Below are 23537 nucleotides of genomic sequence, written 5' to 3'. Positions count from 1 at the left end.
TGTCTGTCTCGCTTTCACGCCTAAACCACTGAACCGATTTTGATGAAATTTGGCATAGAGATAGTTTGAGTCCCGGGAAAAGACATAGGACAGTTTTTATCCCGGTTTTTGAAACAGGGATGCGCGCGATAAAGTTTTTCTGCGACAGAAGAATTCCACGCGGGCGAAGCCGCGGGCGGGAAGCTAGTTATTAATAAATAAATAAATAATAAATATCCCTGGACATTTGACACTACGCTTCTAGTCCCAAACGAAGCAAAGCTTGTTACTATGTATAATATGTATGTATTTAAAAAAAAAAAGTATATAAGTAGTATATCCGTTAAGCTAGCACCCATAACACAAGCATTAAGTTGCTTACTTTGGGGCTAGCTGGCGCTGTGTGAAATTGTCCAAAGATTTATTTATTTATTATTTATTTGTACTATTATTTATCGATGTTATTTCTCGATACAGTCCCACCACTAGCCGTATCCCTGAGTGATCTGACATTATCGACCGCTCACGCTTGACAAATAGGGCATAAGGGCAAGCCCTGTTGGATACAGCCCTATTTGAGAACGGTTACATTTAGATGTTACATGTTTAAAATACATTTTGTCATCGTCATCATCATTTCAAAATGATTCAACAAGAAGGTAAAACAGGATGGAATTTTGTAATGACACCTGGAGGGAAGGTACTCTTAATAACTTAGATAGAAAAATTTACTCAAAACAAATATTCCTTTATTTTTGAAAAGAATAGAACTGCATTCAAAGATTTCCAAAAATTTTCTAAAATCTGTTAAAAATTACATCCTGTATTTTTATTGCATCGATCGTTAGGGTTAAGTATGAAGATGAAATGTCTGTAACAAACTTGATCAATCAAAACCAAAAATTCCAAAAAAAATCGGAAATCTTTGAATGCAGTTTACTTCCTTATCAAAATTAGAAGAATATTTCCTTTGAGTTTAATTTTCAATTTACAGTATTAAGAGTACTTTCCCTCCAAAAATACAAATTTCCACCCTGTAAAATAAAAAGAAAGAACGGTATTCGATACACTTGTACTCGTGTCAGTACAAATTATATTCGCATGTCTTGTTTTCTGAACAAACCACATACATAAAGTCATATCAATATTGTGCTTCTAACATCTATACTAATATTATAAATGCGAAAGTAACTCTGTCTGTCTGTCTGCTTTCACGCCTAAACCACTGAACCGATTTTGATGAAATTTCTGAATAGAGATAGTTTGAGCGGGAAAGGACATAGGATAGTTTTTATCCCGGTTTTTGAAACAGGGACGCGCGTGATAAAGTTTTTCTGTGACAGACAAAATTCCACGCGGGCGAAACTGCGGGCGAAAAAGCTAGTATTAATATAAATAATGTCTTTATACCTTTGTTTCGAATTTTTACTACGTCATAAATTACAATAACCATCCAAATGTCGGTTAAGGTTAGCGCTGACATAGCCGTGTTTTAGGGTACTATCAATGTCTAAGATTTACGAACATTATTGAGAAATATGACTTTAGATTTGAAGGTGAACACTGTACAGGCATAAATATGAATGGAATGTCTGATCTAAGTTAAGATAGGTACCTATATACAGGGTGTCCCAAAAAGTAGTGTCAAGCCGAAACGCGGAGGTAGAGCATCACTAGGGCTATCCGAATCACCCCCATGTATGTTCCGCGATTTTTGAATGTTTTCGAGTTAAGATTGTTTTAAATTTCTGTGCTTAGGCACTTTTTTGGTCATTGTGGCGTGAATAAGTAACTCGCGCAACAGTGTTAACTGCTCATTGCCAGTCATGTCATCTCGTTCTATCGCAAAGAATCGCCATTTGATTAGAGCGAGAGCAAAAACGGAAATGGATAGTTAACAGTGTGGCCGTGTGTACGTGCCTTTCCAGAAAAATAGGCTAGTATCCTAAAAAAAGTACACATTTTTTGTGACAATCAAACAAGTCATTACGAAATTATGATGCGTAGAAGTTCGGCGTGACGTCACAAAGTGCTACACTCCTTGACGTCACGGACCTCTATTAGTGTGGAGTATTTTTCGGTAAGTTAACTGAAGGACTAATTCAAACTCTTGCTTTGTTGTAATAGCCAATACAAAAATGGCTTGTCCATTGAAAAAACAACAATTTGAAACATAAGAGTATAGGATTAATAAATATGGAGAAGGTACTAGCTTTCCGGCCGCGGCTTCGCCCGCGTGGAATTTTGTCTATCACAGAAAACTTTTATCGCGCGTTCCTGTTTCAAAAACCGGGATATAATCTTTATTTTTCTTTGTTTTTCTTCGAATATTTGACGATTTGTAAGCACTTTTACTTTCGTATAATTTATTGCACACTACACAAAAGTCCGTCAATTTATGAAACGAAATTTCGAAACAGGACAATTTAGACCGTTTTAAAGCCACGTCGTCTTAATTTATAATGAAACTAGCATTCGCCTCGGCAATTTCTACAAATTTAGTTTGTCACAGATCGTCATAAAATATAGCCAATTATGTTATTCTAGGTAATAAACAATAATACTGTAAAGTATAATCAAAATCCGTTTAGTAGTTTTTGCGTAAAAGAGTAACAAAATATATGTTAACATCCAGCAATCCATACAAAATTTCGCGTAATATTAGTAATTTTTTGATGGTACCAAATAAAACGTCTATTTTTTTCTTTCATTAACTATCTATCTATGATTAACTACCATTGTTATAGACAGACAGAAGGAAATGATATCAATTTCTGAGGTCTTCAATCGTTTATATTTACTCAAAAATCTTACGATACCGCGAAGTAAAACGGCACAGCGCCATCTATTAGCCAAATCCATAACTAACCCTAACATCTACTTTAAGCACAGTGCCATCTCTTGGTCAAATCCATAACTATCAGCTACCTTAAGCACATAACAGGCTTGTTCATTTAGTAGCCAATAAAGGACCTTACTACGCGGATATACGGTTTTTATAGTCAATAAAATTTGGGACTGCTTACGGCAGGTATGTCATTAGTAGGGTGTAAGTGCCTGTTTTCGGTTGCAGAGAGGTGTTCGATACTGAATTTCGGGAGAAGTGCTCTTGTAAAGACTGTGGGGTCAGTGGTAAGGGCTTGTTCCCACGACAGTCCAGTTTTACGGAATCCAGTAATGCGGGGTCCCACAAAATGTGTTAGAAATTGGAATTGCAAATTCGAATAAAGGGCTTAGATTAGTTTACATAAAACGTATTCGATGTCGACTGCGTTAAAAAGTGACATTAAATGTATGACGGATTGTACAGCGCCCCTAGCGGATACTTTCAAGAACTAAAATCTTCATATATTTTTTAACGCGCTCGCTAGCGACGACATTTGATATAAACTCACACTAAGCCCTCAGATTAGTTTTTTGCAGAACAATGCAAATGAGCGTTAATTATTAAAATACTACTAAACTGTATCATGCAAAAAATAGGTCCTGCAAAAAACAGGATGTCTCCGTGCGAACAAAACCTAAAAGCTGTAGAATATTTTTAATTGACTTTTTTACTTTTTAAGATGCCCCATTTTTAGTTCAATGAGGGTTTTCTCGTATGAAAGATGCGCTAGATGGCGGGACGTGGATGTGGGGTCTGACTGCTGCGTGATTGGTGGATTTTGACATATCTGTCAATGTCATGTCAAAAATAACCAATCATGCAGCATTTGGACCTCGCGTCTACGTATTGCCATCTGGCGGATTTTTCAATCGCGAAAACCCTCATTCCAACAGTTTGTTCCCTCAACAATAATAATCTTTCTAAAAAGGTGAATTTGACCTGTGCCGTCCTCCATTGTCCGTCCAACGAATAACTATTATACTTGGCCTATTCAATGAAAACTTGGCGACGACTGGGCCAAGGTGATTGCAATTGTTGGCCTATTTGTCCATTGGACGCGATTCCCGATTAAAATTGCGCTGGGTGACGCACGGGTTCGTAGAAAAATCTATCTATAGATTTAGCGCTTAAGCAGTGGCGGATTTACAGTTTTGCCGCCCGTAGGCTAGGGTGGGGTTGGATCTTTATTTAACTTTTATCTTCTGAAATCGAGTAAGCGTCATCTGAAATCTGCCGCCCCTAGGACGCGGCCTATACGGCCTATTGGCAGATCCAGGACTGCGCTTAAGCAGTCAGTGTCTGAGGTATGAGAAGCGGGGAGGGGTCGTCGTTCGTCGTCGTCGTTTCAGCCGAAAGACGTCCACTGCTGGACAAAGGCCTCCCCCAAGGATTTCCACAAAGACCGGTCCTGCGCAGCTTGCATCCAGGTACTTCCCGCGACCTTCACTAGATCGTCGGTCCACCTAGTGGGAGGCCTGCCCACGCTACGTCTTCCAGCTCGTGGTCGCCACTCAAGAACTTTCTTGCCCCAGCGGCCATCAGCTCTTCGAGCTATGTTACAAAAACGCCGACTTTTAAGCTCATAGCAGACTTATCAACTCGGAAAGGGATCAACACCGTATCGCCTTTCGCGCGCTGTCAATCGCGAGGCAAGGCGTTTACGCTACGGTGCGGATAAGTGTGCGTTGCAGTATGGAGTTTCATACAAAGAATACGACCGCCTCGAGTTGATACGGTCACGATCCCTTTTCGGGTTGATAAATGTGCATCGTCCTTTCCACTGTAAACAAAAAACAAGGCTCATGACAATTTTATTATTACCCTTTGGTAGGCAAATGGCGTTGAAACCAGGGATGTTATAGATATCCGTAACCGTAACCGATTCAAAACTTTCGGATAGTTTCGGATGTAGGCAGTTTAAATTGTTTTTTGTATAGCCTTATACGTAAAGGCATAACAGCCTGATTTACCTTTAAAATGCCATCTAGTGTCAATTTTTATTTTTCACCCGACTGCGCCAGAAGGAAGGATAATTATGTTTTTTAAAACTTTTTATTCGATGCAAAGTGTTCCGCCATGAATGAACCGTGTTGGACAACTATTGCAAATTGCATTCTAAAGCACAGATATCCGGTATAAAACCTTCGCTTTCCATTTCATATCAAGCTAGCCCGAACGGACGACGCCGCGAGCCGCCAGTCTGCTTGTGACCACGGCTGCAGCATCGCAGCCGAAACGTCAAGCCGTGAGTACATAATGTAACTCATTAATAAATGACGCGTTAAGACCCGTGTCTTTCTATTTAAGTTGAATTATTTTATATTGTAATAAATAAGGATTGTAGTTTGATCCGTTCGTAATAATTTGAAGTGGCTTATGACGTATTAATAGCCTTTAAATCCATTCTCAGAACAGATGAAAGCAGTTTCCACACCTTTGATTATTATTTCAAGCAATCCTCAGCGGACTTAGTGCTGCTTAATAGTAAAGGCAAAAATAATAGTATCGATACTCGATAGTGTCGATAGAGTATTTTGAACAAAACTATAAATAAAAGCTGTCTATAGTTAGTTAGTGGAATGCAAAGACAAACGGTCGGTTATAAAGTCTTCAATATTTTTAAAAGCACGTAAGTCCTACGGTTGCAAAAGGTGTGCATTTTCATTTTTTTTTATTATAAGCTTGATTTATTTCAGAATTTTTTTCATAAAACTAGGTCAGATACATAATTGGAGATATTTAAAATGTTCTATGCAGTCCTTTTTGTTTGCGGTCCAGTGTAATTACTCCGAAAGTAAATATTAGATTTCTATGAGTTAACAAAATGTCCTAACGATACTACTACTCGCAGTATCGATACTATTGCACATGGTGATAATATCGGTATCCTGAATCTTTGTTGAGGTCAACTATCGACAGTGAAACTATCTGTTGGAGAGCATATCAAAATAGTAAAAAGAGACATCTAGTGATAACTTTGTGAACTTCAATGTCATGTGTGTGATGTGTGTCACATTCAAATTTTAAATAATAAAAGACACTAATGCCCGTTTTCACCATCAATCCCTAATTTTTAAGTGACTCCTTTGAAAACAAAATTCCTGTCATGTGTTACCATAGGGGTCGCTTAAAAATTAAGAATTGATCGTGAAAACGGGCATAAGACAGTCGTTATTCTGTAACTGACGTGTTTTACTTATACTATCGATAGTGTCGCAACACTAACCGGAATCGCTGTTAATTATTAATTAGAAGATACATTAATGAGCCAAACCGACACGCTCAGGCATGTCAAATAGGAGCCTCACCGGAAAGCATATCAAACTATATTAATCCGTAGATCGCTTGGAATCCGGCTCGAAGGACCATGAATAAGCACTAAAGTAATGTTTGAATAACTACTATAGTTGAATCTTTAATTAAATCTTATAAAAGGATCTGGTGAAGGTAGCTGTTTGCACCTGGACCCTTGTCCAGAAATGGACAGCATTTGTTTGAAATGTGAAAGATAAATAATCCACGCTTAGGGCCCCCTTCCATCATCGGAGAACCAGACGCATCCCTTGACATTGTCGACGTTCCACCAGTTGGAACTAAACGTTTTAGCTAGGAACTGGAATTCGCTGCCTTCTAATGTCTTTTCCGAATAAGGATTTGGGACTCTTCAAGGTGAGACTGAACAATCATTTTAATTTAAAAAAATACTAGACATAATAAAAAAAGTTTCGGGGCTCACTGATGACCCCCACGGCATTAAGCCGTTATAAAAACAAAGCTCACTTACCTTTATTATTATTGTTGTGCTGATGCTGATGATGATGCGGCGGCTGTTGCGGTAACTGCTGCATCAGAGCTGGATGCGGCAGCTGGAGCAGCTTGGCTGGCTCCAGCTTGGTCGCAGCAGCCACTGGGATCGGCCCAGCGTTGGTCATCGTGGTCATGGTAGCAGCAGGCATCATGAGCGTAGACATCGTGAGCATTTTGACCAACCACCAACTTTAAAATTCACTGCGCCATCACTCGTAACACTATATATATAATATTATATATATACTAAAACTAGTATATTTGTTTGTATATTTGTATATGACACTACGATTTGGTGTTTCAATTTCAACTTTTCATGATCACATGTTCCGGTTAGGTTTGTTTTTTATGTTTTCGTTTATTCTAAACTATGGACGCGTCTGAAACGATTTTTTTTAGTTTTTTGTTATTTTTGACAGTTTTTTTTGTTAAAAATACCCACTGGATTTATACACTTTTCTTTTTTTATATATTTCACGTGTCGCGTTTTATACACTTTTCTTTTTTATTTATTTAACGTGTCGCGTTTTATAGCGTTGTGGTTCTTCTGTTATTTTTTTGTTCGTAATTTGTGTCGTTTTGTGGGTTGGTATGTGAACACGTAACACCTTTTATCTTGTTTAATTATTTATTAAAATACTTGGGAGAGGTATTAGTCTAATGTATTAGCAACGAAAGAACAAAGATAGCTATACGAAATTCACAAAGACAATTTACGTGCAAAGCGAGTTTTTTCTAAATATAAAAAAATGAAAAACTACCTAAAGAAAACATACAGACTGTTAGGAGAATGTTATGAATGAATGAACACTCATGATACTAGATCATTTTGAATATGAAACTTTTTCATGTTCTCTTAACTAGAGTTAGTACTTTTATGACACCCTGTATACACTGCAAATTTTAGATTACCCTACAATCTGTACTGTCATTAAAACTGAAGTCTCGATTACTTTACCACTGTGAATATAATCTAGAAAATCTTACTGTAGAGACACCCTGTATATTTTTAATGGCCGCCATAATGTTGTGTTGTCCAAGTTATAAAGACTGATAATAAATTATGGCGTAACAGTCGTTTGAACTGGCGGTAGAGTCGGAAAAACAGGCACGGAATTTAAAGGCCATCAAAGCATAATTTCGCCAGCGCCGCGGCGCGGCGGCGGTGCGGCAGCGGGCTTCACGCGGTGCGTATGAACAGAGCAAAGGCGCGGCGACGGCGCGGCGGCGGCGCGGTGGCGGCGCGGTGGCGGCGTCGTGTGCAGGAGCGCTAACTCAGTCAGTGCCTGAGATATGGAGCGGCACGGACTAAGCTCGTAAAATCTTGACTCCGACGATTTTAAACAACAAATTTTACGCTCAATTATATTATTATGCTTTATATAAACATTTGTTTACGTTTTAAATATGTAATATGTAAAATAACTTGACCCCAACCCAGCGGGGCGTAACCAAATTATCCGTAGGTTATGAAGATACTTTGCCTCGGGTTCAAAATAAGGGGCAATTGCGCGTTACATCAAATTTTGTTTGCTTTATTATAAATTACAGGTAAATAAAATTTTAGTGCCTGTAATTCGCCTATTTACCTGTTATTAAACGCTTATAAATGAAATACAATAATCCTATTAATATGATAAATGCAAAAGTTAGTATGGATGTCTGGATATTTGTTACTCTTTTACGCAAAAACTACTGATCGGATTTTGATGAAACTTTACAGTATTATTGTGTATGTCTTTTTATCTGTATTTAAATAAATAAATAATAACCCAGAATAACATACATATTATATAGGCTACAATTTATGACGATTGACAAACTGACAAAAATTCAGTTTATCACCGAGCCGCGGGAAGCCGTGGGCAAATGACAGTATTTCTCATAATTATTTCATACGAATCTAAACTCTACGAAATTAAAACATAAAACACCCTGTATATTATCATACCGTCCCATAACATTGTTTGGGGCCCTCTTTAATTCTAGCTTTTATATTATTTGCGACGAAATTGTCAAAATGTATTTGGGTACATCCTCTTAGGGGAAAAATGTCCTAAAATAGCCTTTCTATTTTTGTGGTCTCTAGGAAATATTATGTGAATATGGAATCCATATCTAAATCTACACTAATATTATAAAGAGGAAAACTTTGTTTGTTTGTTTGTTTGTTTGTTTGTTTGTTTGTTTGTTTAGTTGTAATGGATAGGCTCAAAAACTACTGGACCGNTTTCATTGCTGCCGCGAAACACCTTAAGGAGGTTCATAATTATTTTTCAAAAAAGGAATGGCAAGAAAAAATTCTAAATGGCTTGACATCTAGATCTGTAGAATGGCGCAACAATCCGCCAAATGCCGCTTCTATGGGCGGCCTCTGGGAAGCTGGCATAAAGTCAGCAAAATATCACTTGTGTCGCGCAGTAGGCGACCGTTCTCTCACATTTGAAGAGTTAACAACAATATTTTGCAAAATAGAAGCCGTAATGAACTCTCGGCCTTTGTGTGCAATGTCAAATAATCCCAATGAGTTTGATATCCTGACCGCTGGTCATTTTTTGGTGGGTCAAAATTTACTTGCCGTCCCGGAATATGAAGTTGAGGACGTTCCTCTGAACAGATTGTCTCGTTGGCAATCAGTCCAAAAGATCTCACAAACCTTTTGGAGGCGTTGGTCGAATGACTACCTTCATACTCTTCAGCAGAGGGAAAAGTGGTTTTCTTCTGCACCTAATCTAAAAGTGGGAGATTTAGTATTGCTTAAATCTAATCTAACTCGACCCTTACAGTGGCCGCGAGGCAGGATTGAAGAAATTCATCCTGGACCTGATAATGTTGTCCGCATCATTACTGTAAGAACTCAAAATGGCATCTTTAAAAGACCCGTTAATAAAGTTTGCCCTTTGCCCTATGCAAATTAATTTAAATAACATACACTTTCTAATTTTAATTTTAATTTTATAACTAGGTCTATGTAAGGTAGTTAGGCACTAAATTTATTTTATTTCATACCTGTCACAAATAATGATTACAAGAAATCATCACAGTGATTTCGGTGGGGGGTATGTTCAGTCCTTGTAAAAATATTGGCGGGTATTCTCACATTTGCTTCGCCAACTTTATTTTCCTACCATCGTCCAATGGTCGGAGCAAGCCCCACTTGCCCGGCGACGCTCATCGCGCACACCCGTGTGTCGCGCACGCTTAGCGAGTCTACGAGTGACGTTCACTCCCTGAAAAGACCGTGTCTTTTGCTATAATTCGCGTGTAGCCGTGCTCCGCGTACCATCATCATCATCAGCATCAGCTCCGAGCATACTCTGGCAGTGCTCCACCGCCCAGAACGCCGTGCGTCTGCAGGTTGGCTTCCGTCCGTGGCGAGGGTCGATTTTAAGGTTGGTGAAGCTCAGATTACCTGTCTCTGTGTTGCGAGGACTGATCTACCTTTCATTAATTTTCTATTATAAAAAACCTATACAGTCCACTTTCAAATCAAATTCCCTGAACCAGCGTAATAAACGCAATTTTCAGTGCGACATACGCACAATCCGTGTCACCTTTTAAAACTTATAAGAGGTATATTTCATGATAAGAAGACATTTATAGATAGTAACGGAAAGAGAGTAGAATTTAAATTTGTAACAGAACTGTACGACCTTCAAGTAAAAGAAGGCTTGAGACTTGCCAATAAGTTAACTTTCAGACATATAAATTTCATGAAACAAAAAATGAAAGTAAAAATTAGCCGTACAATTGTTATCGGAGTCTGTTGCATTCATACGTATGGTTAACGAATTATTTGATATTTTTAATTCACGGAATTTCCTTTCATACGGTTATATCCTCAGAATTATCATTTTTAATTATTGACTTACTCTTACTAATTAGAAATCAGAAAGTTTATATGGATGTCTTGATGTTTGTTGCTCTTTCAATTAAATCAGTTAAATCATTTTAATCTTCTGAGTTTTATTTTTATTTTCCACTCTCCCATATACGGATTGTATATGGACATTCTATCCTATTTTAGTTCCATTAATATTACTACTGTAAGGTGTTAATTAATATAAATCGATATCGATATTCATGTGAAAAGTAACGACATACATCACTAGCATGCACACATATTTATATTTACACACACAAATGACATCTCATTTTTGGTTTCGTTTGACAGCTCGTGATTGTTGCTCTATTCCGAAGGAATATTAACTTTATGGGTTAAGTACAGGGAATTTAACACCAGGCTGTCAATTAGTAGGCTCAAAAATTTGACAGAGAGGGTTCTCTATTTCCTATTTATTACTTTTCTCTATGGTCGTACGTACCTGTGTTAAATTAATAGGTTAACTTTATGTATCACGATTCAGGATTACGGGCTAATTTGATATTTTCATAAATTAACGAAAAAATATTATTATAGGTAACCAGGTTTAAATAAATTAAATGAAACCATCAATCGAGTTAGTAGGATTTATTTTATTATTCATCAATAATCAAATTCAGAACTTGAATATTCAACTGCAATGTCTGCTCATGAACGCTTCAAACTCGGTACTTCTTTCCCAATTCCATAAAATTCAACAATTACAAAGTGACAAATAACTTTAAAATAGGTAGTTGAAACCTTAGATTAATAAAACCTAGATGGATANCTGTCTCTGTGTTGCGAGGACTGATCTACCTTTCATCAATTTTCTATTATAAAAAACCTATACAGTCCACTTTCAAATCAAATTCCCTGAACCAGCGTAATAAACGCAATTTTCAGTGCGACATACGCACAATTATTTTTGGGTTCAAGTATTGATTCTTCATTGCAGCTAGGCTAATAAGCTTTCAATGGCCAGCTTCTACCTTGTGATAGATTAGGCTACACCAGAGTCGTAGAAGTGGGCCGAAGAGCTACGTTACGTAATCATCATTTTTAAAGCAATCGTATTGTCTAAAGGTCGAAATACTGTAAAATTTAAAGCACTATAAGGCTCGATTTCCACCAAGTTGGAACATAGTAAAGAAGAATAAGATTTCATTATTCAGGAAATTCAAAACATTTCTCCACTCCGCCTTGGTGGATACCGGGCCTAAGGTAAGGCACTTACTGAGCGCGGGCGGCGTGGGCGACGACGCGGTGCTGGCGCTGTGCGAGCGGACTGTCTCTGCTAACGAGGACGTAGACTTCCACACGCTGTCACGCTTCTTCTGCAAAGGATAAGAGAAGAAAATTACTTTATGATTGAACTGCAATATAATAGGTTTTGCAAACAAAATTGCAATACAATCCTGGATCCTGGATCCTGGGCAGGGCACGACCGGTCGTTGTGGAAATCCTTCAGGGAGGCCTTTATCCAGTAGACCAGTGTTTTTCAACCTGTGGGTCGCGCCCCCCTGGGGGGTCGCGAAGCCTCTACAGGGGGGTCGCGAGAGGTCGTAAAAACTACAGCAGTAAAAAAACATTAGTTATAAAGACAGATGATGTTGTATGGATTGAAGTATTCGGTCCCTACAAATATCTTTGTAACATTATAAAATGCATGAAAAAAAAAAGCGAACGGTCGGGGGGGTCGCTATATATTTTTTCATACTAGGGGGGTCGTATCATGAAAAAGGTTGAAAACCACTGCAGTAGACGGTGTCGTTTGGCTAAAACGAACAATAAGATTTTTATAGCCAGAACGGGGAAGGCCTTGGATTGCATCTCATCTGATGGTGACTAGTCTAAACAAATAGAAATTTTTATTTGAATGAAAGACTTCATCTGCAACAAATATCTGTAGTGTCTACTCTGTTAGAAAAGTCAATGAAAACGTAATAATAAGATTACTCACCGCTCGTCTTTTCTGTTTCTTCATTTCTTCCTCAGAATTAAGAATTTCTTGGATACGCACTTCTCTCTTCGTACTTCGGTCCTGTAAAATTGAACACAAAAGGGTAAAATACGTTACAAACATAGTTATGTCTTAAACCTAGTTTATACTTGCGCGATCACGCTTTGTTCAGAGCAGTTGTCAAGCGAAGCGCACACAAACTAACAAACTTACTAATTTCTGTTCGGTCTCAAGCCTGGACTCGACTTGCGCAGCCTTCCTAATCTTGTCCTTGCGATTTCGATTTGTCACGAGAAAGTCCCTGAGCGGCGCATGCGTGGTACGAAAGAAGACAGTATTTAACAACTTTGCTACAAACTCACCAGTTTCTGTTCAGTCTTAAGCCTGGCCTCCACCAGCTCCACAGCCTTCCTAATCTCATCCTTCAACGCGAGCGGAAACTTCAAATGCGCGCGGTCGTGATCCGGCGCAAGGAAGCCATTGAGCGGCGCGCGCGCAAACAACGGCTGGCAAAGTAACTCTTCTACTGACAGCGCGCCGTATTTACTCGCCGATCGCGACAGGCATAAGCGGAGGACTGATTCTGAGGACGAAAAAAAGGTAAGTTGGGGGATTTCGATAATGGTAATTCTTGCTTTTTAAAACAAAAAGAAAAACACATTATTCCCGCTAACTATCGAACATACATAATATTTCCACTTTTAGTTACACCAATGACCAATATGCGATCGGGCATAGATTTGGCAAGTAGTCTTCACTCAACCGAGGCTAACTGAGTACTGACCACTGAATCTACTTTAGGCCCACAGCAAGCCTCTACCCCCACCACATTACCACCTCCTTGCCAAACAACAACGTCAGAGACTACGTGTTACAAGTGTTGCCACTATACACTAAAACTGATATTATTTTTTAAATTATACTTACATACTAAAATAAGTCACTTTTTGTAACTTAACTTGGAGAAATCATGTTATAAAATATAGAATGTGATTAAAATTAAATTAAAATACATTAACTAATTTTGAAATGTATTCATGGTTTATGGATTTACTAATAAATAAATAATTTGTGGTTTCAATAAAAACTTAACTGACTTTTAGTTCGATAAAAAAAGGCCCAAAACAGGCCTTTATACCAGCTGTTAAATGCATGCTGGCTATTAAAAAACCTGACGTAACACGGGTGAATTTCACTTTCATAAACTCACCTAATCCTTCGTCAGTGCCGGCGGGGTAGGTGTCTTTGTAGGGCTCCGTGAACGGCTCCCCAAACGCCATCTCATACAGCGTGAGCGCGAAGCAATGGACGTCCACCGCTTCTGCCGAGCACGCTCGCCGCCGCTGCCTTAGATGCGAGCGGTAGAAACAGAACGCACCCATCAGAGCGTTCTCTAGATCAATTAGTAATGCCTTTTATTAACTTACCTAATCCTTCATCAGTGCCGGCAGGGTAGGTGTCTTTGTAGGGCTCCGTTAACGGCTCCCCAAACGCCATCTCATACAGCGTGAGCGCGAAGCAATGGACGTCCACCGCTTCTGCTGAGCACGCTCGCCGCCGCTGCCTTAGATGCGAGCGGTAGAAACAGGACGCGCCTATCAGACCGTTCTCTACGTCCATTAGCATTGCCTTTTGGTTGTCTATTGCTATGTTTCCGGGGTGCAAGTGACCTGGAAAATAATCGGTTACTAATTAATGAGATTGAGCAAAATGCATAAGGCCCAGAACAGACGGTGAAACGCAACTGCAACGAAACTGCAACTTTCTGATGATTCTGATAAATGAAACTAAAACTAAATGTTTCAAACTGGTCGCGTCATGTGTGGTCTCTCAACGGACGCTATGGCAGAAACTTAGATGCAACTCAAAAGTAACTAACAAAACTAGCAGTTGCAGTTTCGTTGCAGTTGGGTTTCACCGTCTGTTCTGGGCCTAATGGCTAAAAAGACGATAGCCTGATTTTTCGTGTAATATACATACAAAATCTAGATTGTATTTTATATCAATTAATGATATCTATTTGTACCAGATAACAGTTAAATGAAAAGTCTTACGTCCATAAAAAACAATGCTCAAAACTGAAATCAAACTGAGACAAAGATTCTGTGCTGTGATAAGTCTAAATATTTAAATTAAACCAATGAAAAGCCTCAATCTATGCTTGAAATTGAATCGATTTTGAGTTTCGTTTTTTTGTTATACATGCCTTTATGCACTAATTGTTTGAGTAGTAAAGTTTTTCTATGCATATGAAGTGGTGGACACTAAATAAAAATATACACTTACCATGTGGAAGTCCTTTTTCATGCAGAAACTTCAAGGCTTGCAGAATTTGATACCCATAATGCGCAATCTGTCCTATCGTGAAAGGCTTCCTCACTTTGGGATTTCCATATTTGGCTAAGTAATTTTTAGAGTAGTCAGTTCCATAGAGAATATCTCTCAGGCTACCTGTTTCGTGTATTTTCCTAACTACATAGGCACCCGTTTCTAAATTGTGAATTGCTAATATATCATCTATGTAAGGATGCTGAAAATAAATTAAATTTTAAGTAAGGTGGAGGTATTATAAGACAAAATTGGAGATCTTAGTTTAATCATAAGGATATTTTATTCTGTATTTTGATAAATACTCAAATTGTTTGACTCATTTAACAATTTTATAAAGTGACTTACACTAATACTTTGTAAGCTCTTGAATGCAGTCTGCAAGTCTTTGTCGCTCAGTGCTCTATCAGGCCCGTAGGTCTGCCAGGACAGTATGCAATTTGATCGATTTTCTATGTCAGTGACCTAAAAAACACAACATTAATCATTTTAATACAATGTAATTGTTTATTTAAGTTGACATCTATGCTACTGGGTAATGTCTCCTGTATGATAAGGGCATCTTGCTAATATAATAATTACTCTAGTTTGTATAGTTTTATTGTATTTGGCTTATCAGTCACACCAAACAGAGCAAATAATGTTCTGACTCACATGTTTGCATAAAAATAACTTTTCTACAATGTCAAGATTTAAAATAATGAGCGAGTGATTCATGATAGTGATTTAAAATTCAATACTTAGCTTTTAAATACAGTAAATTTACTACATAAAATTCTGTGTATTCTATCAATTATCATTAATAGATGGAGTACCGTTACTGTTACCGGAATCACTGATACAAAACAAGGGATTTACCAGCGAGTCTCTATTAGATAACAAAAAAATATATTGCTTTTAGAATAGCATTAGAATTTATGATATTTATTTTATGTAGAAAGTCAAAATACTTACTAAAAAGTAGTGTTTTCGTGGCCTCCAGCCGATGCCATTGAGAGGTCCTTTCAATTCATACCGGCCATCGCCTCGGAGCGCAATTGACACGCTTTGTAGCGCTTGCTCTACAATGCCAATGCAATCACACTATTAAATTACACTATTCTGAGATATCAATGACACGTATCAAGTGCATACTCGACGACACTTGATCTGAATCATTGCTTCAGGAGCTAATTATAAGTAAATTATGGATATATAAATAATGCTAAGATAAGTGTTCAAAATTAGGCAATACATTTGCTAAATAAAAAAAATATATATGTACCAGGTAAAATAATACACCTGAGTAGGAGCTATTTTTATAAAATAGATTCTGAGAAACCAGATAAAGAAATAAATCCTAAGAACAAGCTTCTATTCAATAAAAATCATTGTAATATAAGTCCTGTTCGAAAATCAATAGTTCAGTTTTACTTGTGACCATGAACCTAATGAGGCTCTCTAAGGTCAAATAATAATAAGGGTCATGTGATGTATGAGTCAATGATAAAACTTATCAAGCAATAAAATAAAATAATATAATAATAAATAATATACCTGCTATGGCCAGCGAATAGTTGCTGGGGTCCAAAAAACTTCTCACTTGTAGTGTCAAAGCCAGCACCTCACGCTTTAACACCTCATCAATATAGTTCTAAAAGAAGATGTAATTTAAAAATTGACTACATTTACAAAAACATATTATTTTTTCCTTTTAAAAACACAATAGATAAATAATTATATTATTAAAAATGTGTAGGGATAAATACCTGTAATGCTATTTGCCTTTCAGCAATAAAAGATGGTTGCATGTTCCCAATAAGTTTCTTTGGTGGTAAAGGCAAGTCAATGTTGGCCTGCTGAAGGCTGGAATGGAGTGCTGCAAAATCTCTGTACCTTCTGGACACATGCCAAGTGTTCTCCTTGCTAGGACCTCGCTGCACTCGTAAGATATATTCCTAGGAGCGAGATACGTGTTATTACATTTAAAAAAACTAAAATGAACTGTTTTGATTCAATACTATTCAACAGTAAATGGAACCGGATGGCATCAATTATTGACCAAATACCGCTTCTCCTATAATCAAAGCATGAAACAAAGAGTACTTACTGTGTGTTTGTTGATATTTTGTGCATTTTCAACAGTACAGATTAGTTTTTCGGTGTCATCTACAACAGACTTGGTTTGAGATGGTTTTTCAAATATAGCCATTAGGTACACCAACTATGAGAGTTCATTGAGAAATTGTTCAATTATTATACATTATGCGCACTTCACGAGAATTTGATTTTAATCTACACGTTAATAATTCCTACGAGTTACTGCACAGTGGATTTTTTACGATTTTGTTGACATGCATGACACAGAGCAGCAATCAATTTGATTGATTGACAGCACAGCAATGACAGCTTGTTTTTGACAGTTAGCTGGCTGATTGGCCATAGATATTTTTTGTCTTTACTTATACTAAAACAGGCAAAGCCATTGAAGTATTCCTTCCACGTTAGAACCACGTGGATTGGTCCGTGATGATGGCAAGAGACCTGATGGTCTCACTCTGGTTCCCTGGGAACGGGGACGGGCTTTAGTTTGGGACGCTACATGTGTCGATACTTTAGCCCCTTCCCACCTCAGGGAATCAGTTGCTAAAGCTGGGGCTGCAGCAGAGTCGGCTGAGTTAGCCAAACGGCGCAAATATGAGTCACTTTCTAATGACTACATATTTGCGCCTTTTGGTGTCGAGACCTTCGGACCTTGGGGACCGAATGCTAAATTACTGTTTCGGACCATTTCCCCTAAATTAATTAAAATTTCGGAAAATCTAAATGCTGGCTCTTTCCTTGCACAAAGGCTTAGTATTGCCATTCAGCGAGGAAATGCAGCCAGCATTCTCGCCTCTTTGCCTCACGGACACACTTTTATTTTTGAGTAAAATAAGTTTATATTTTTATTTTGTTTAGAGTTAAGTTTGCCTTAGTTTTAAAAAAAATTCTGTTTTTTGTAAATAAAATTTAGAGGATGAAAAAACATAAGCTGCTTTTACATTCGAAATATTCTAGCAGGAAAGTAGGGCATGCAGTGACGCAGTGCTTTTTTTTTTAGATTTTTTTTATTCTTTTTACTACTATGAACAATTTTTTTCTACCATAGCATGTGAGTTATTTAGTGCTGTCAACATTGATTTTTGTATTGTGAAATATAAAAAAAACAAGTCGATGTCAGTCACAGATTAGAGAGTATGTGATGTCAGTCAAACTGTCAAAAAACAACTTTGAAATAGCGGGAATGTTTTGTTTGTATTATTAAACGCGATTTTAAGTAATAAAACCAAAATATCGTACTTTTTAATACATAAAGGAAGTTTGTGAGTTTATGAATTATCTAAAGCATGGATAACTCACAGAGTTCAGATGTATTCTCAGATAGTACCAGTTCTATCTTGCAATGGTTCTTCACTAATCGTATCCTTTTAAGAAAACCTAATTACAGTGCAGGTATCCTATTCTATTTGGTTATTAATACTCCTTAAATCTAATAAGATGGATGCTTTGGACTACGACTCCTTGCTGCATAATACAAAGGATTCACTTTGCAATAAAGCACAAATTAAAAAGTTGTCCTTTCCTAACCATTTCACTGTGCTTCTTGAAGATTGCCGGCTATGTATTACTCAAGTAAGTTTGTATTTAATGTTTTATGGTGAATTACGTACTTTAGTAACACTGCAGCTGTAGTCTTTGTGAAGTTTTTACAAATTTTGTTAATTGATTTCAGAGCCTAGATTTTGTGGTTAATATTCTATCAGATTCCAATATTCTACCAAGCAAATTGGCTCAATATATGGAGAATGCGGTTTCTCTGCTACAAATGCTGTCAGACCTGATCAAGAATGTGGTGGAGTCAATATCTATGTCGTGTTGCACCTTCAAGACTTTCCCAACCGCTACTGGACACATTATTATGCTGGTTTTTACACATTGCAAGAATAGGTACTAACTAGATTTTTTTTTATTAACCACCCAACTTTCTCTAGATAAATTAAACCATGTTAGCTCACTGCTGATTTAGTAGACAGCTTCAAATACACTATGCCATTAATTATTCACCATGACCTGTTCTGTCTTTTCTGAAAATGTTAATAAATAATTAATAAAAATATTTATTTCTTCAATAAATTGTAACTTACACTTGATAAGCCTACAGGAATTTTTATAACATTATTATATCTGTTTTATTTATTATTTTTAAAGTTTTAATGTCATTTTGCCAATTTATTGTTATTTCAGTGAAGCTGTGTATGGGGCCCAGTTGAAAAATGTACAGATGCAGCTGAAGGATTTGTTCAGGTCCTGCCATGAGCTGCAGCTCACTTACCTCATGGTGCTGGAAAAACACTTCATTTTCGATCTCACGGAGAGAGAGCAACTGGAAATCATTGTTGAAGGTAGTTTTCTATTGGTCATGTTTATCTTATGTTAACAAAAATTTTGTTGCAAAATCGCACCTATTGTTACTATTAATAATGTTAGCTTTAGGATATAAGTACTTGATGTAGTGCTTATTTACTTAACACAGTCAGATTCAGTTGTTTAATTATTTTTCAGTTATTAATAAAGGGGACAGCAGTATGTCCTAACTATCTAAATATTTGCTTAATATTATTTCAAATTTGTTGATTCAATAATTACCTTCCCATCTCTGATTACAGCTTTAGACATCAATCTAAAGATAGGAGAACTAGTGCAATCCCTGGATGTTAAAACAATGGCAGAGCAATGGAAAGCATACACAGCCCTCTGTGAGAAGTACTCTAGTCATCTGAATGACAAACTAGTCTATCAGCAGTGCACACAGACACTGTGTGCTGTGATAATGAATAATTTGAAAACTGCTCTTGAGGTACATTAATTAAGCTATACAGGGTGTTAGGTAACTGGCATCCTGACTGTTAGATGATTTCTTTCCATTTTTTTTTGTTTTTCATTTCTAATTACTTTCAGGTAGATCAAGATGAGAAAGTAATAATGAGGTCATTAAAAGTTACAAATTTTATTATAAAAATAATGGTCAAAATGTGCATCATTTTCAAACATGCCTTACAGAGGGATAACTCTCAAATTATTGAAATGCTAATTTCCATATATCTGTAAGTATTTGTACTTAAAGTACTGTCCCTGTTCAGAAATCACTGTTGTAGACATTTTGAATGAATGTCTAATGATAAAAATAATGCTTTTAATTTCAGAAATAGTCAACCATGCCTCAAATTAGAGGGCAAACCAACACAACTCATAAATGGCATGATCACAAATGTTCTCAATCCCTCTGATATTTTGCTGTCAGAACTTATCCAGGATAAATCATTTTTTGATGTTAGTATTTAATCACATTATTCATAATTTTGGACCTTGGTATTTCAGTTTCTCAATGTACACATATTTTCAGATGGCTTGCAAACAAGATATAAAAAGATTAAGCAACGATGAAAAGCTGCATGGCTATATACTTTTCATTGTTAGCATGATGAAATCTATGTTGCAAAATGGTGACAAATTACAATGTTTTTCTAAAAGCAGAATATTGGAATGTGTCTTTAAAGTTTTGCCTGATTGTAAGTATGTTTAAATTAAATTATATTTAAGCCAAATGGTTAGGAAATCTTTCGGTCACATACTAAAGCATAATTAAGAAACAAAATTGTACATAACCTGTCCCTATTTAGATTGGCTCCTCGTAGCTAATTATTATTGAATAAAATTAATTTCTTGTTAAATTAATCCTCTGTTTAATTTCAGCTCATGTGATTTTAAACATTGGCTTGAGGTTCCAAAACGAATTGAACCAATCAAATTCCTGTGGATTATTCGAATACATGCTTACCTACACTACCGCCTTGTCTCTTACTCTTGATGCTAAAGAAATGAGTTGTTTAGAGAGCATGACGTACGAAGCTATACTTGGAACTGAATGCGTAACCGCATTGTTCGCTTCGTGCCTATGGACTGCAATAGCTAGGTATGAAATTACGATCTAACTACATATTTATAACTAACTCAGACATAATAGAAGTTTGTTATGACTGCTAATAGCAGTTCACTGTCGCGGAAAGTGTTAAAAACTTGGTTTTGAGTTTTTTTTATTCGTATTGCCTATTTTCAGTTTAAAAGACTTTTTACTCTAACACCCTGTATATTTATATTGTTGCAGCTTGGAAGCGAGAACTATACAATATTAGGTTGCGATAATAGTTCAGAGAATTACTTAAATAAGATATAAGTTAGGAATTTGTAAACGCTTTTGAACATGTCGGCAATTATTAAACTATCAAATTGATGAAATCTGATGTAAAGCCCGGTCTGTGAGCAAGTAGAATTTTGTCCAATGACCCCAAGCTACCCATCCTTAACGCTCGCGCGTAATTATATTGTTGTCGCGCTCGCACACTCACTGCGGGCGCCCGTCGCACATTCGCGTCATTGGACAAAATTCTACGTGCTCACAGACCAGACTATAGAAACCGTCGGAGATACGTTTCAGTCTTCATTTTCTAACATTTCTCTTTTGTTTCAGAATAAGTAACAACAGCCAGTTACTATTGATCCAAATGCATTCCCTGTGCAAAATGTACCAGAAGTTGGAAAACCATAACTTATTTTCATGTTCTCCACAAAAGCTATATCTTTCCCATACTCTGCTTTCTTTATTCGAGTGTATGCGTCCAGATTATAAAATCAAGCTATCTAGACAATTCAATCCAATGGATAGCAAGAATATGTCGCTTTGGACTGTTTTGAAGATTAAAAACTTGCCTAGAGAAGTCCAGAGAAACATTGAAGAGGAGATATTAGAAACTTACAAACATCAATCTAAGTCGACTCTTGATACAGATGAATCTGTTGATAATTTAGTATGTACCTATTTTTACTTCTAAGATCAGCTATCTAGGCGCCATATCATAATCTTGCTAATCCTTTTAGTATAAAAAAAAAATATTTAAACACTGACTTTTTATTACCAGGCCAGTACTGAGTATGTACTGAATAATGGGAAATTATTTCCCACTTTAATGATATATCGCATGCCGTTATGAATAAAGGGAAATTATTTCCCATGTATTATTATAAAAAACTTATGCAAGAACTCAGTTTTTATTACCTCTTTGAAAGTTTTTCATTCAATTGTTTTAATATTTACCTTTTTTAATTTTTAGGTTAAAACAATGAAGCTGGCTGCCTCCTTATCTTTTTCTTCAGTTGACGATGACGTAGAGCAGTGTGTTCTACAGGCGTGGATGAAGGCTTGTCCAAGAAAATTCACATTCCTCTCCAAGAATATGGATTCAGGAAGATTGTGGTACTTCGAATATGTTGAAGCTCTTATCATGCTCACTCGTGCCATTGGGCAGATGTTTTATCAGAATAGTGTGAATTTAGTTAAGGTACGAATTGTCTCTCCATTTCTTATAAATAAGCCAGTAGAATAATATTTGGTATAGTCTGGTTGCCGAGCACGTAGAATTTCGTCCAATGACCCCAAACTACCCTCCTTATCGCTCGCGCGTAATTAGATTGCTGTCGCGACTGTGCGACGGGCGCCCGCAGTGAGTGTGCGAGCGCGACAGCGAATAATTACGCGCGAGCGATAAGGATGGGCTTGGGGTCATTGGACAAAATTCTACGTGCTCAGAGACCGGGCTTTTGATAAGATAGGACTAGCTAGCGTATAACTGAGTTAGTGCCTGATGTATAGCAGCGGCACGGGAGGGGTAACATATTACAGAGTATGCAAGTCTGAAGCACAACTGAAGCCTCGCTGACGTTTGACGTAACAAAAACACACTTCTGTCTCTTTACGATACCTCAGGGCCTCAGGCTCACTGACAGTTCATTGCCTATAATATTAATTTGGTATTCTCAAGTCTTTGTGTCCTAAATTGTAATTGTTACAGTAGTTATAAAAGCTACAGTGTACCTACTTATTTTTGTATTATTTTCAGGTTCTCCATGTGATATCAAATATTGCACAGATAGGAAATACTGAATTAAACTTGCTACTGATAGATTTGATAAGTGAATTAGCTGTTCATCCAGTAAGCGATGAAAACAAACATTCTATTACTGCTCTGGTGAACGAATCATTCAGAACTATACTCATTCAAGATTGCAGCAAAAACAATATTGTGAAAACGAAACTACATAGAGTTATAAAAAGGAGTGATAAACGCTTACGACAGATTATATCTTCATTAGTAGCAGATGATCCACAGTTGCAAGAACTTTGGGATAATTCCTTCCGATTTGAAGAAGATAAGGAAAGGTTCAAAGAACAAATAACCAGAGTGGGCAAATCGAAATATGTCCATAAATGTATTGAAATCTTGAATTATCAAGAATCCGAAACTGTTGAAGAAATACAAAAGACTTGTAGTAGTAATTTTGATTTTGCCGATCTGGACACCCTTTTTGATAACGAGAGCGACTCGGAACAACCTGTTAGTAAAAAAATGAAATTAGACGGTGGCGAAGCGCAAGCTGTATTGAATAGAATAGAAGACGACGTTTCGTTACTTTGTACATTGAAGGAAAACGTGTTTACCAACGAACATAGAAGGAGGATCAGAGATCTCTGTGAGAAGTTGAAATGCTTAGTCGATTGATGTATTTACATTACATTATTATAATACAGAATACTCTTGTTGAATAAATTGTTTTCTAAATCTATCACAATCTGT

At 37.0% G+C, this 23537-nt stretch overlaps 2 protein-coding genes across 5 annotated transcripts in view; one reads left to right on the top strand and one right to left on the bottom strand.

Annotated features, from left to right (window-relative positions):
* LOC114355897 (PX domain-containing protein kinase-like protein) overlaps positions 1–17196 on the bottom strand; it is a 159953-nt gene extending 142757 nt beyond the window's left edge. For all 3 annotated transcript variants that reach the window (XR_003656145.1, XM_028308934.1, XM_028308933.1), the window contains exons 1-10: positions 16916–17196; positions 16575–16763; positions 16363–16459; positions 15781–15887; positions 15175–15291; positions 14785–15028; positions 13926–14168; positions 12861–13081; positions 12499–12579; positions 11773–11872 (exon numbers count right to left, since the gene is read on the bottom strand). Coding sequence is in view for 2 of the 3 variants with exons in the window: in XM_028308934.1 (XP_028164735.1) it covers positions 11773–11872; positions 12499–12579; positions 12861–13081; positions 13926–14168; positions 14785–15028; positions 15175–15291; positions 15781–15887; positions 16363–16459; positions 16575–16763; positions 16916–17017 (1501 nt within the window). In the remaining variant the exon portion in view is untranslated. The remainder of the gene's footprint in view (positions 1–11772; positions 11873–12498; positions 12580–12860; positions 13082–13925; positions 14169–14784; positions 15029–15174; positions 15292–15780; positions 15888–16362; positions 16460–16574; positions 16764–16915) is intronic.
* Positions 17197–18046: 850 nt separating this feature from the next.
* Positions 18047–23512, top strand: LOC114355894 (uncharacterized protein C1orf112 homolog). Of its 2 annotated transcripts, XM_028308928.1 has the most exons (12): positions 18053–18267; positions 18346–18480; positions 18581–18795; positions 19093–19250; positions 19515–19705; positions 19807–19952; positions 20052–20178; positions 20252–20417; positions 20602–20821; positions 21377–21713; positions 22017–22244; positions 22803–23488. In XM_028308928.1, exons 1-12 carry the CDS (start codon positions 18217–18219, stop codon positions 23460–23462), a joined length of 2634 nt encoding a protein of 877 aa, XP_028164729.1. In that variant the 5' UTR covers positions 18053–18216; the 3' UTR covers positions 23463–23488. The 2 variants fall into 2 exon arrangements, with proteins under 2 accessions (XP_028164730.1, XP_028164729.1); XM_028308929.1 differs by having other exon boundaries at positions 18047–18480; positions 22803–23512.
* Positions 23513–23537: the final 25 nt, after the last annotated feature.

The sequence above is a fragment of the Ostrinia furnacalis genome, unplaced genomic scaffold (genome assembly GCF_004193835.3).
Source record: "Ostrinia furnacalis isolate ACB-3 unplaced genomic scaffold, ASM419383v2 OfSCF2568, whole genome shotgun sequence".
Classification (NCBI taxonomy): domain Eukaryota; kingdom Metazoa; phylum Arthropoda; class Insecta; order Lepidoptera; family Crambidae; genus Ostrinia; species Ostrinia furnacalis.
The sequence above is the reverse complement of the archived record's forward strand: the minus strand, read 5'-3'. Positions and strand labels throughout refer to the sequence as shown.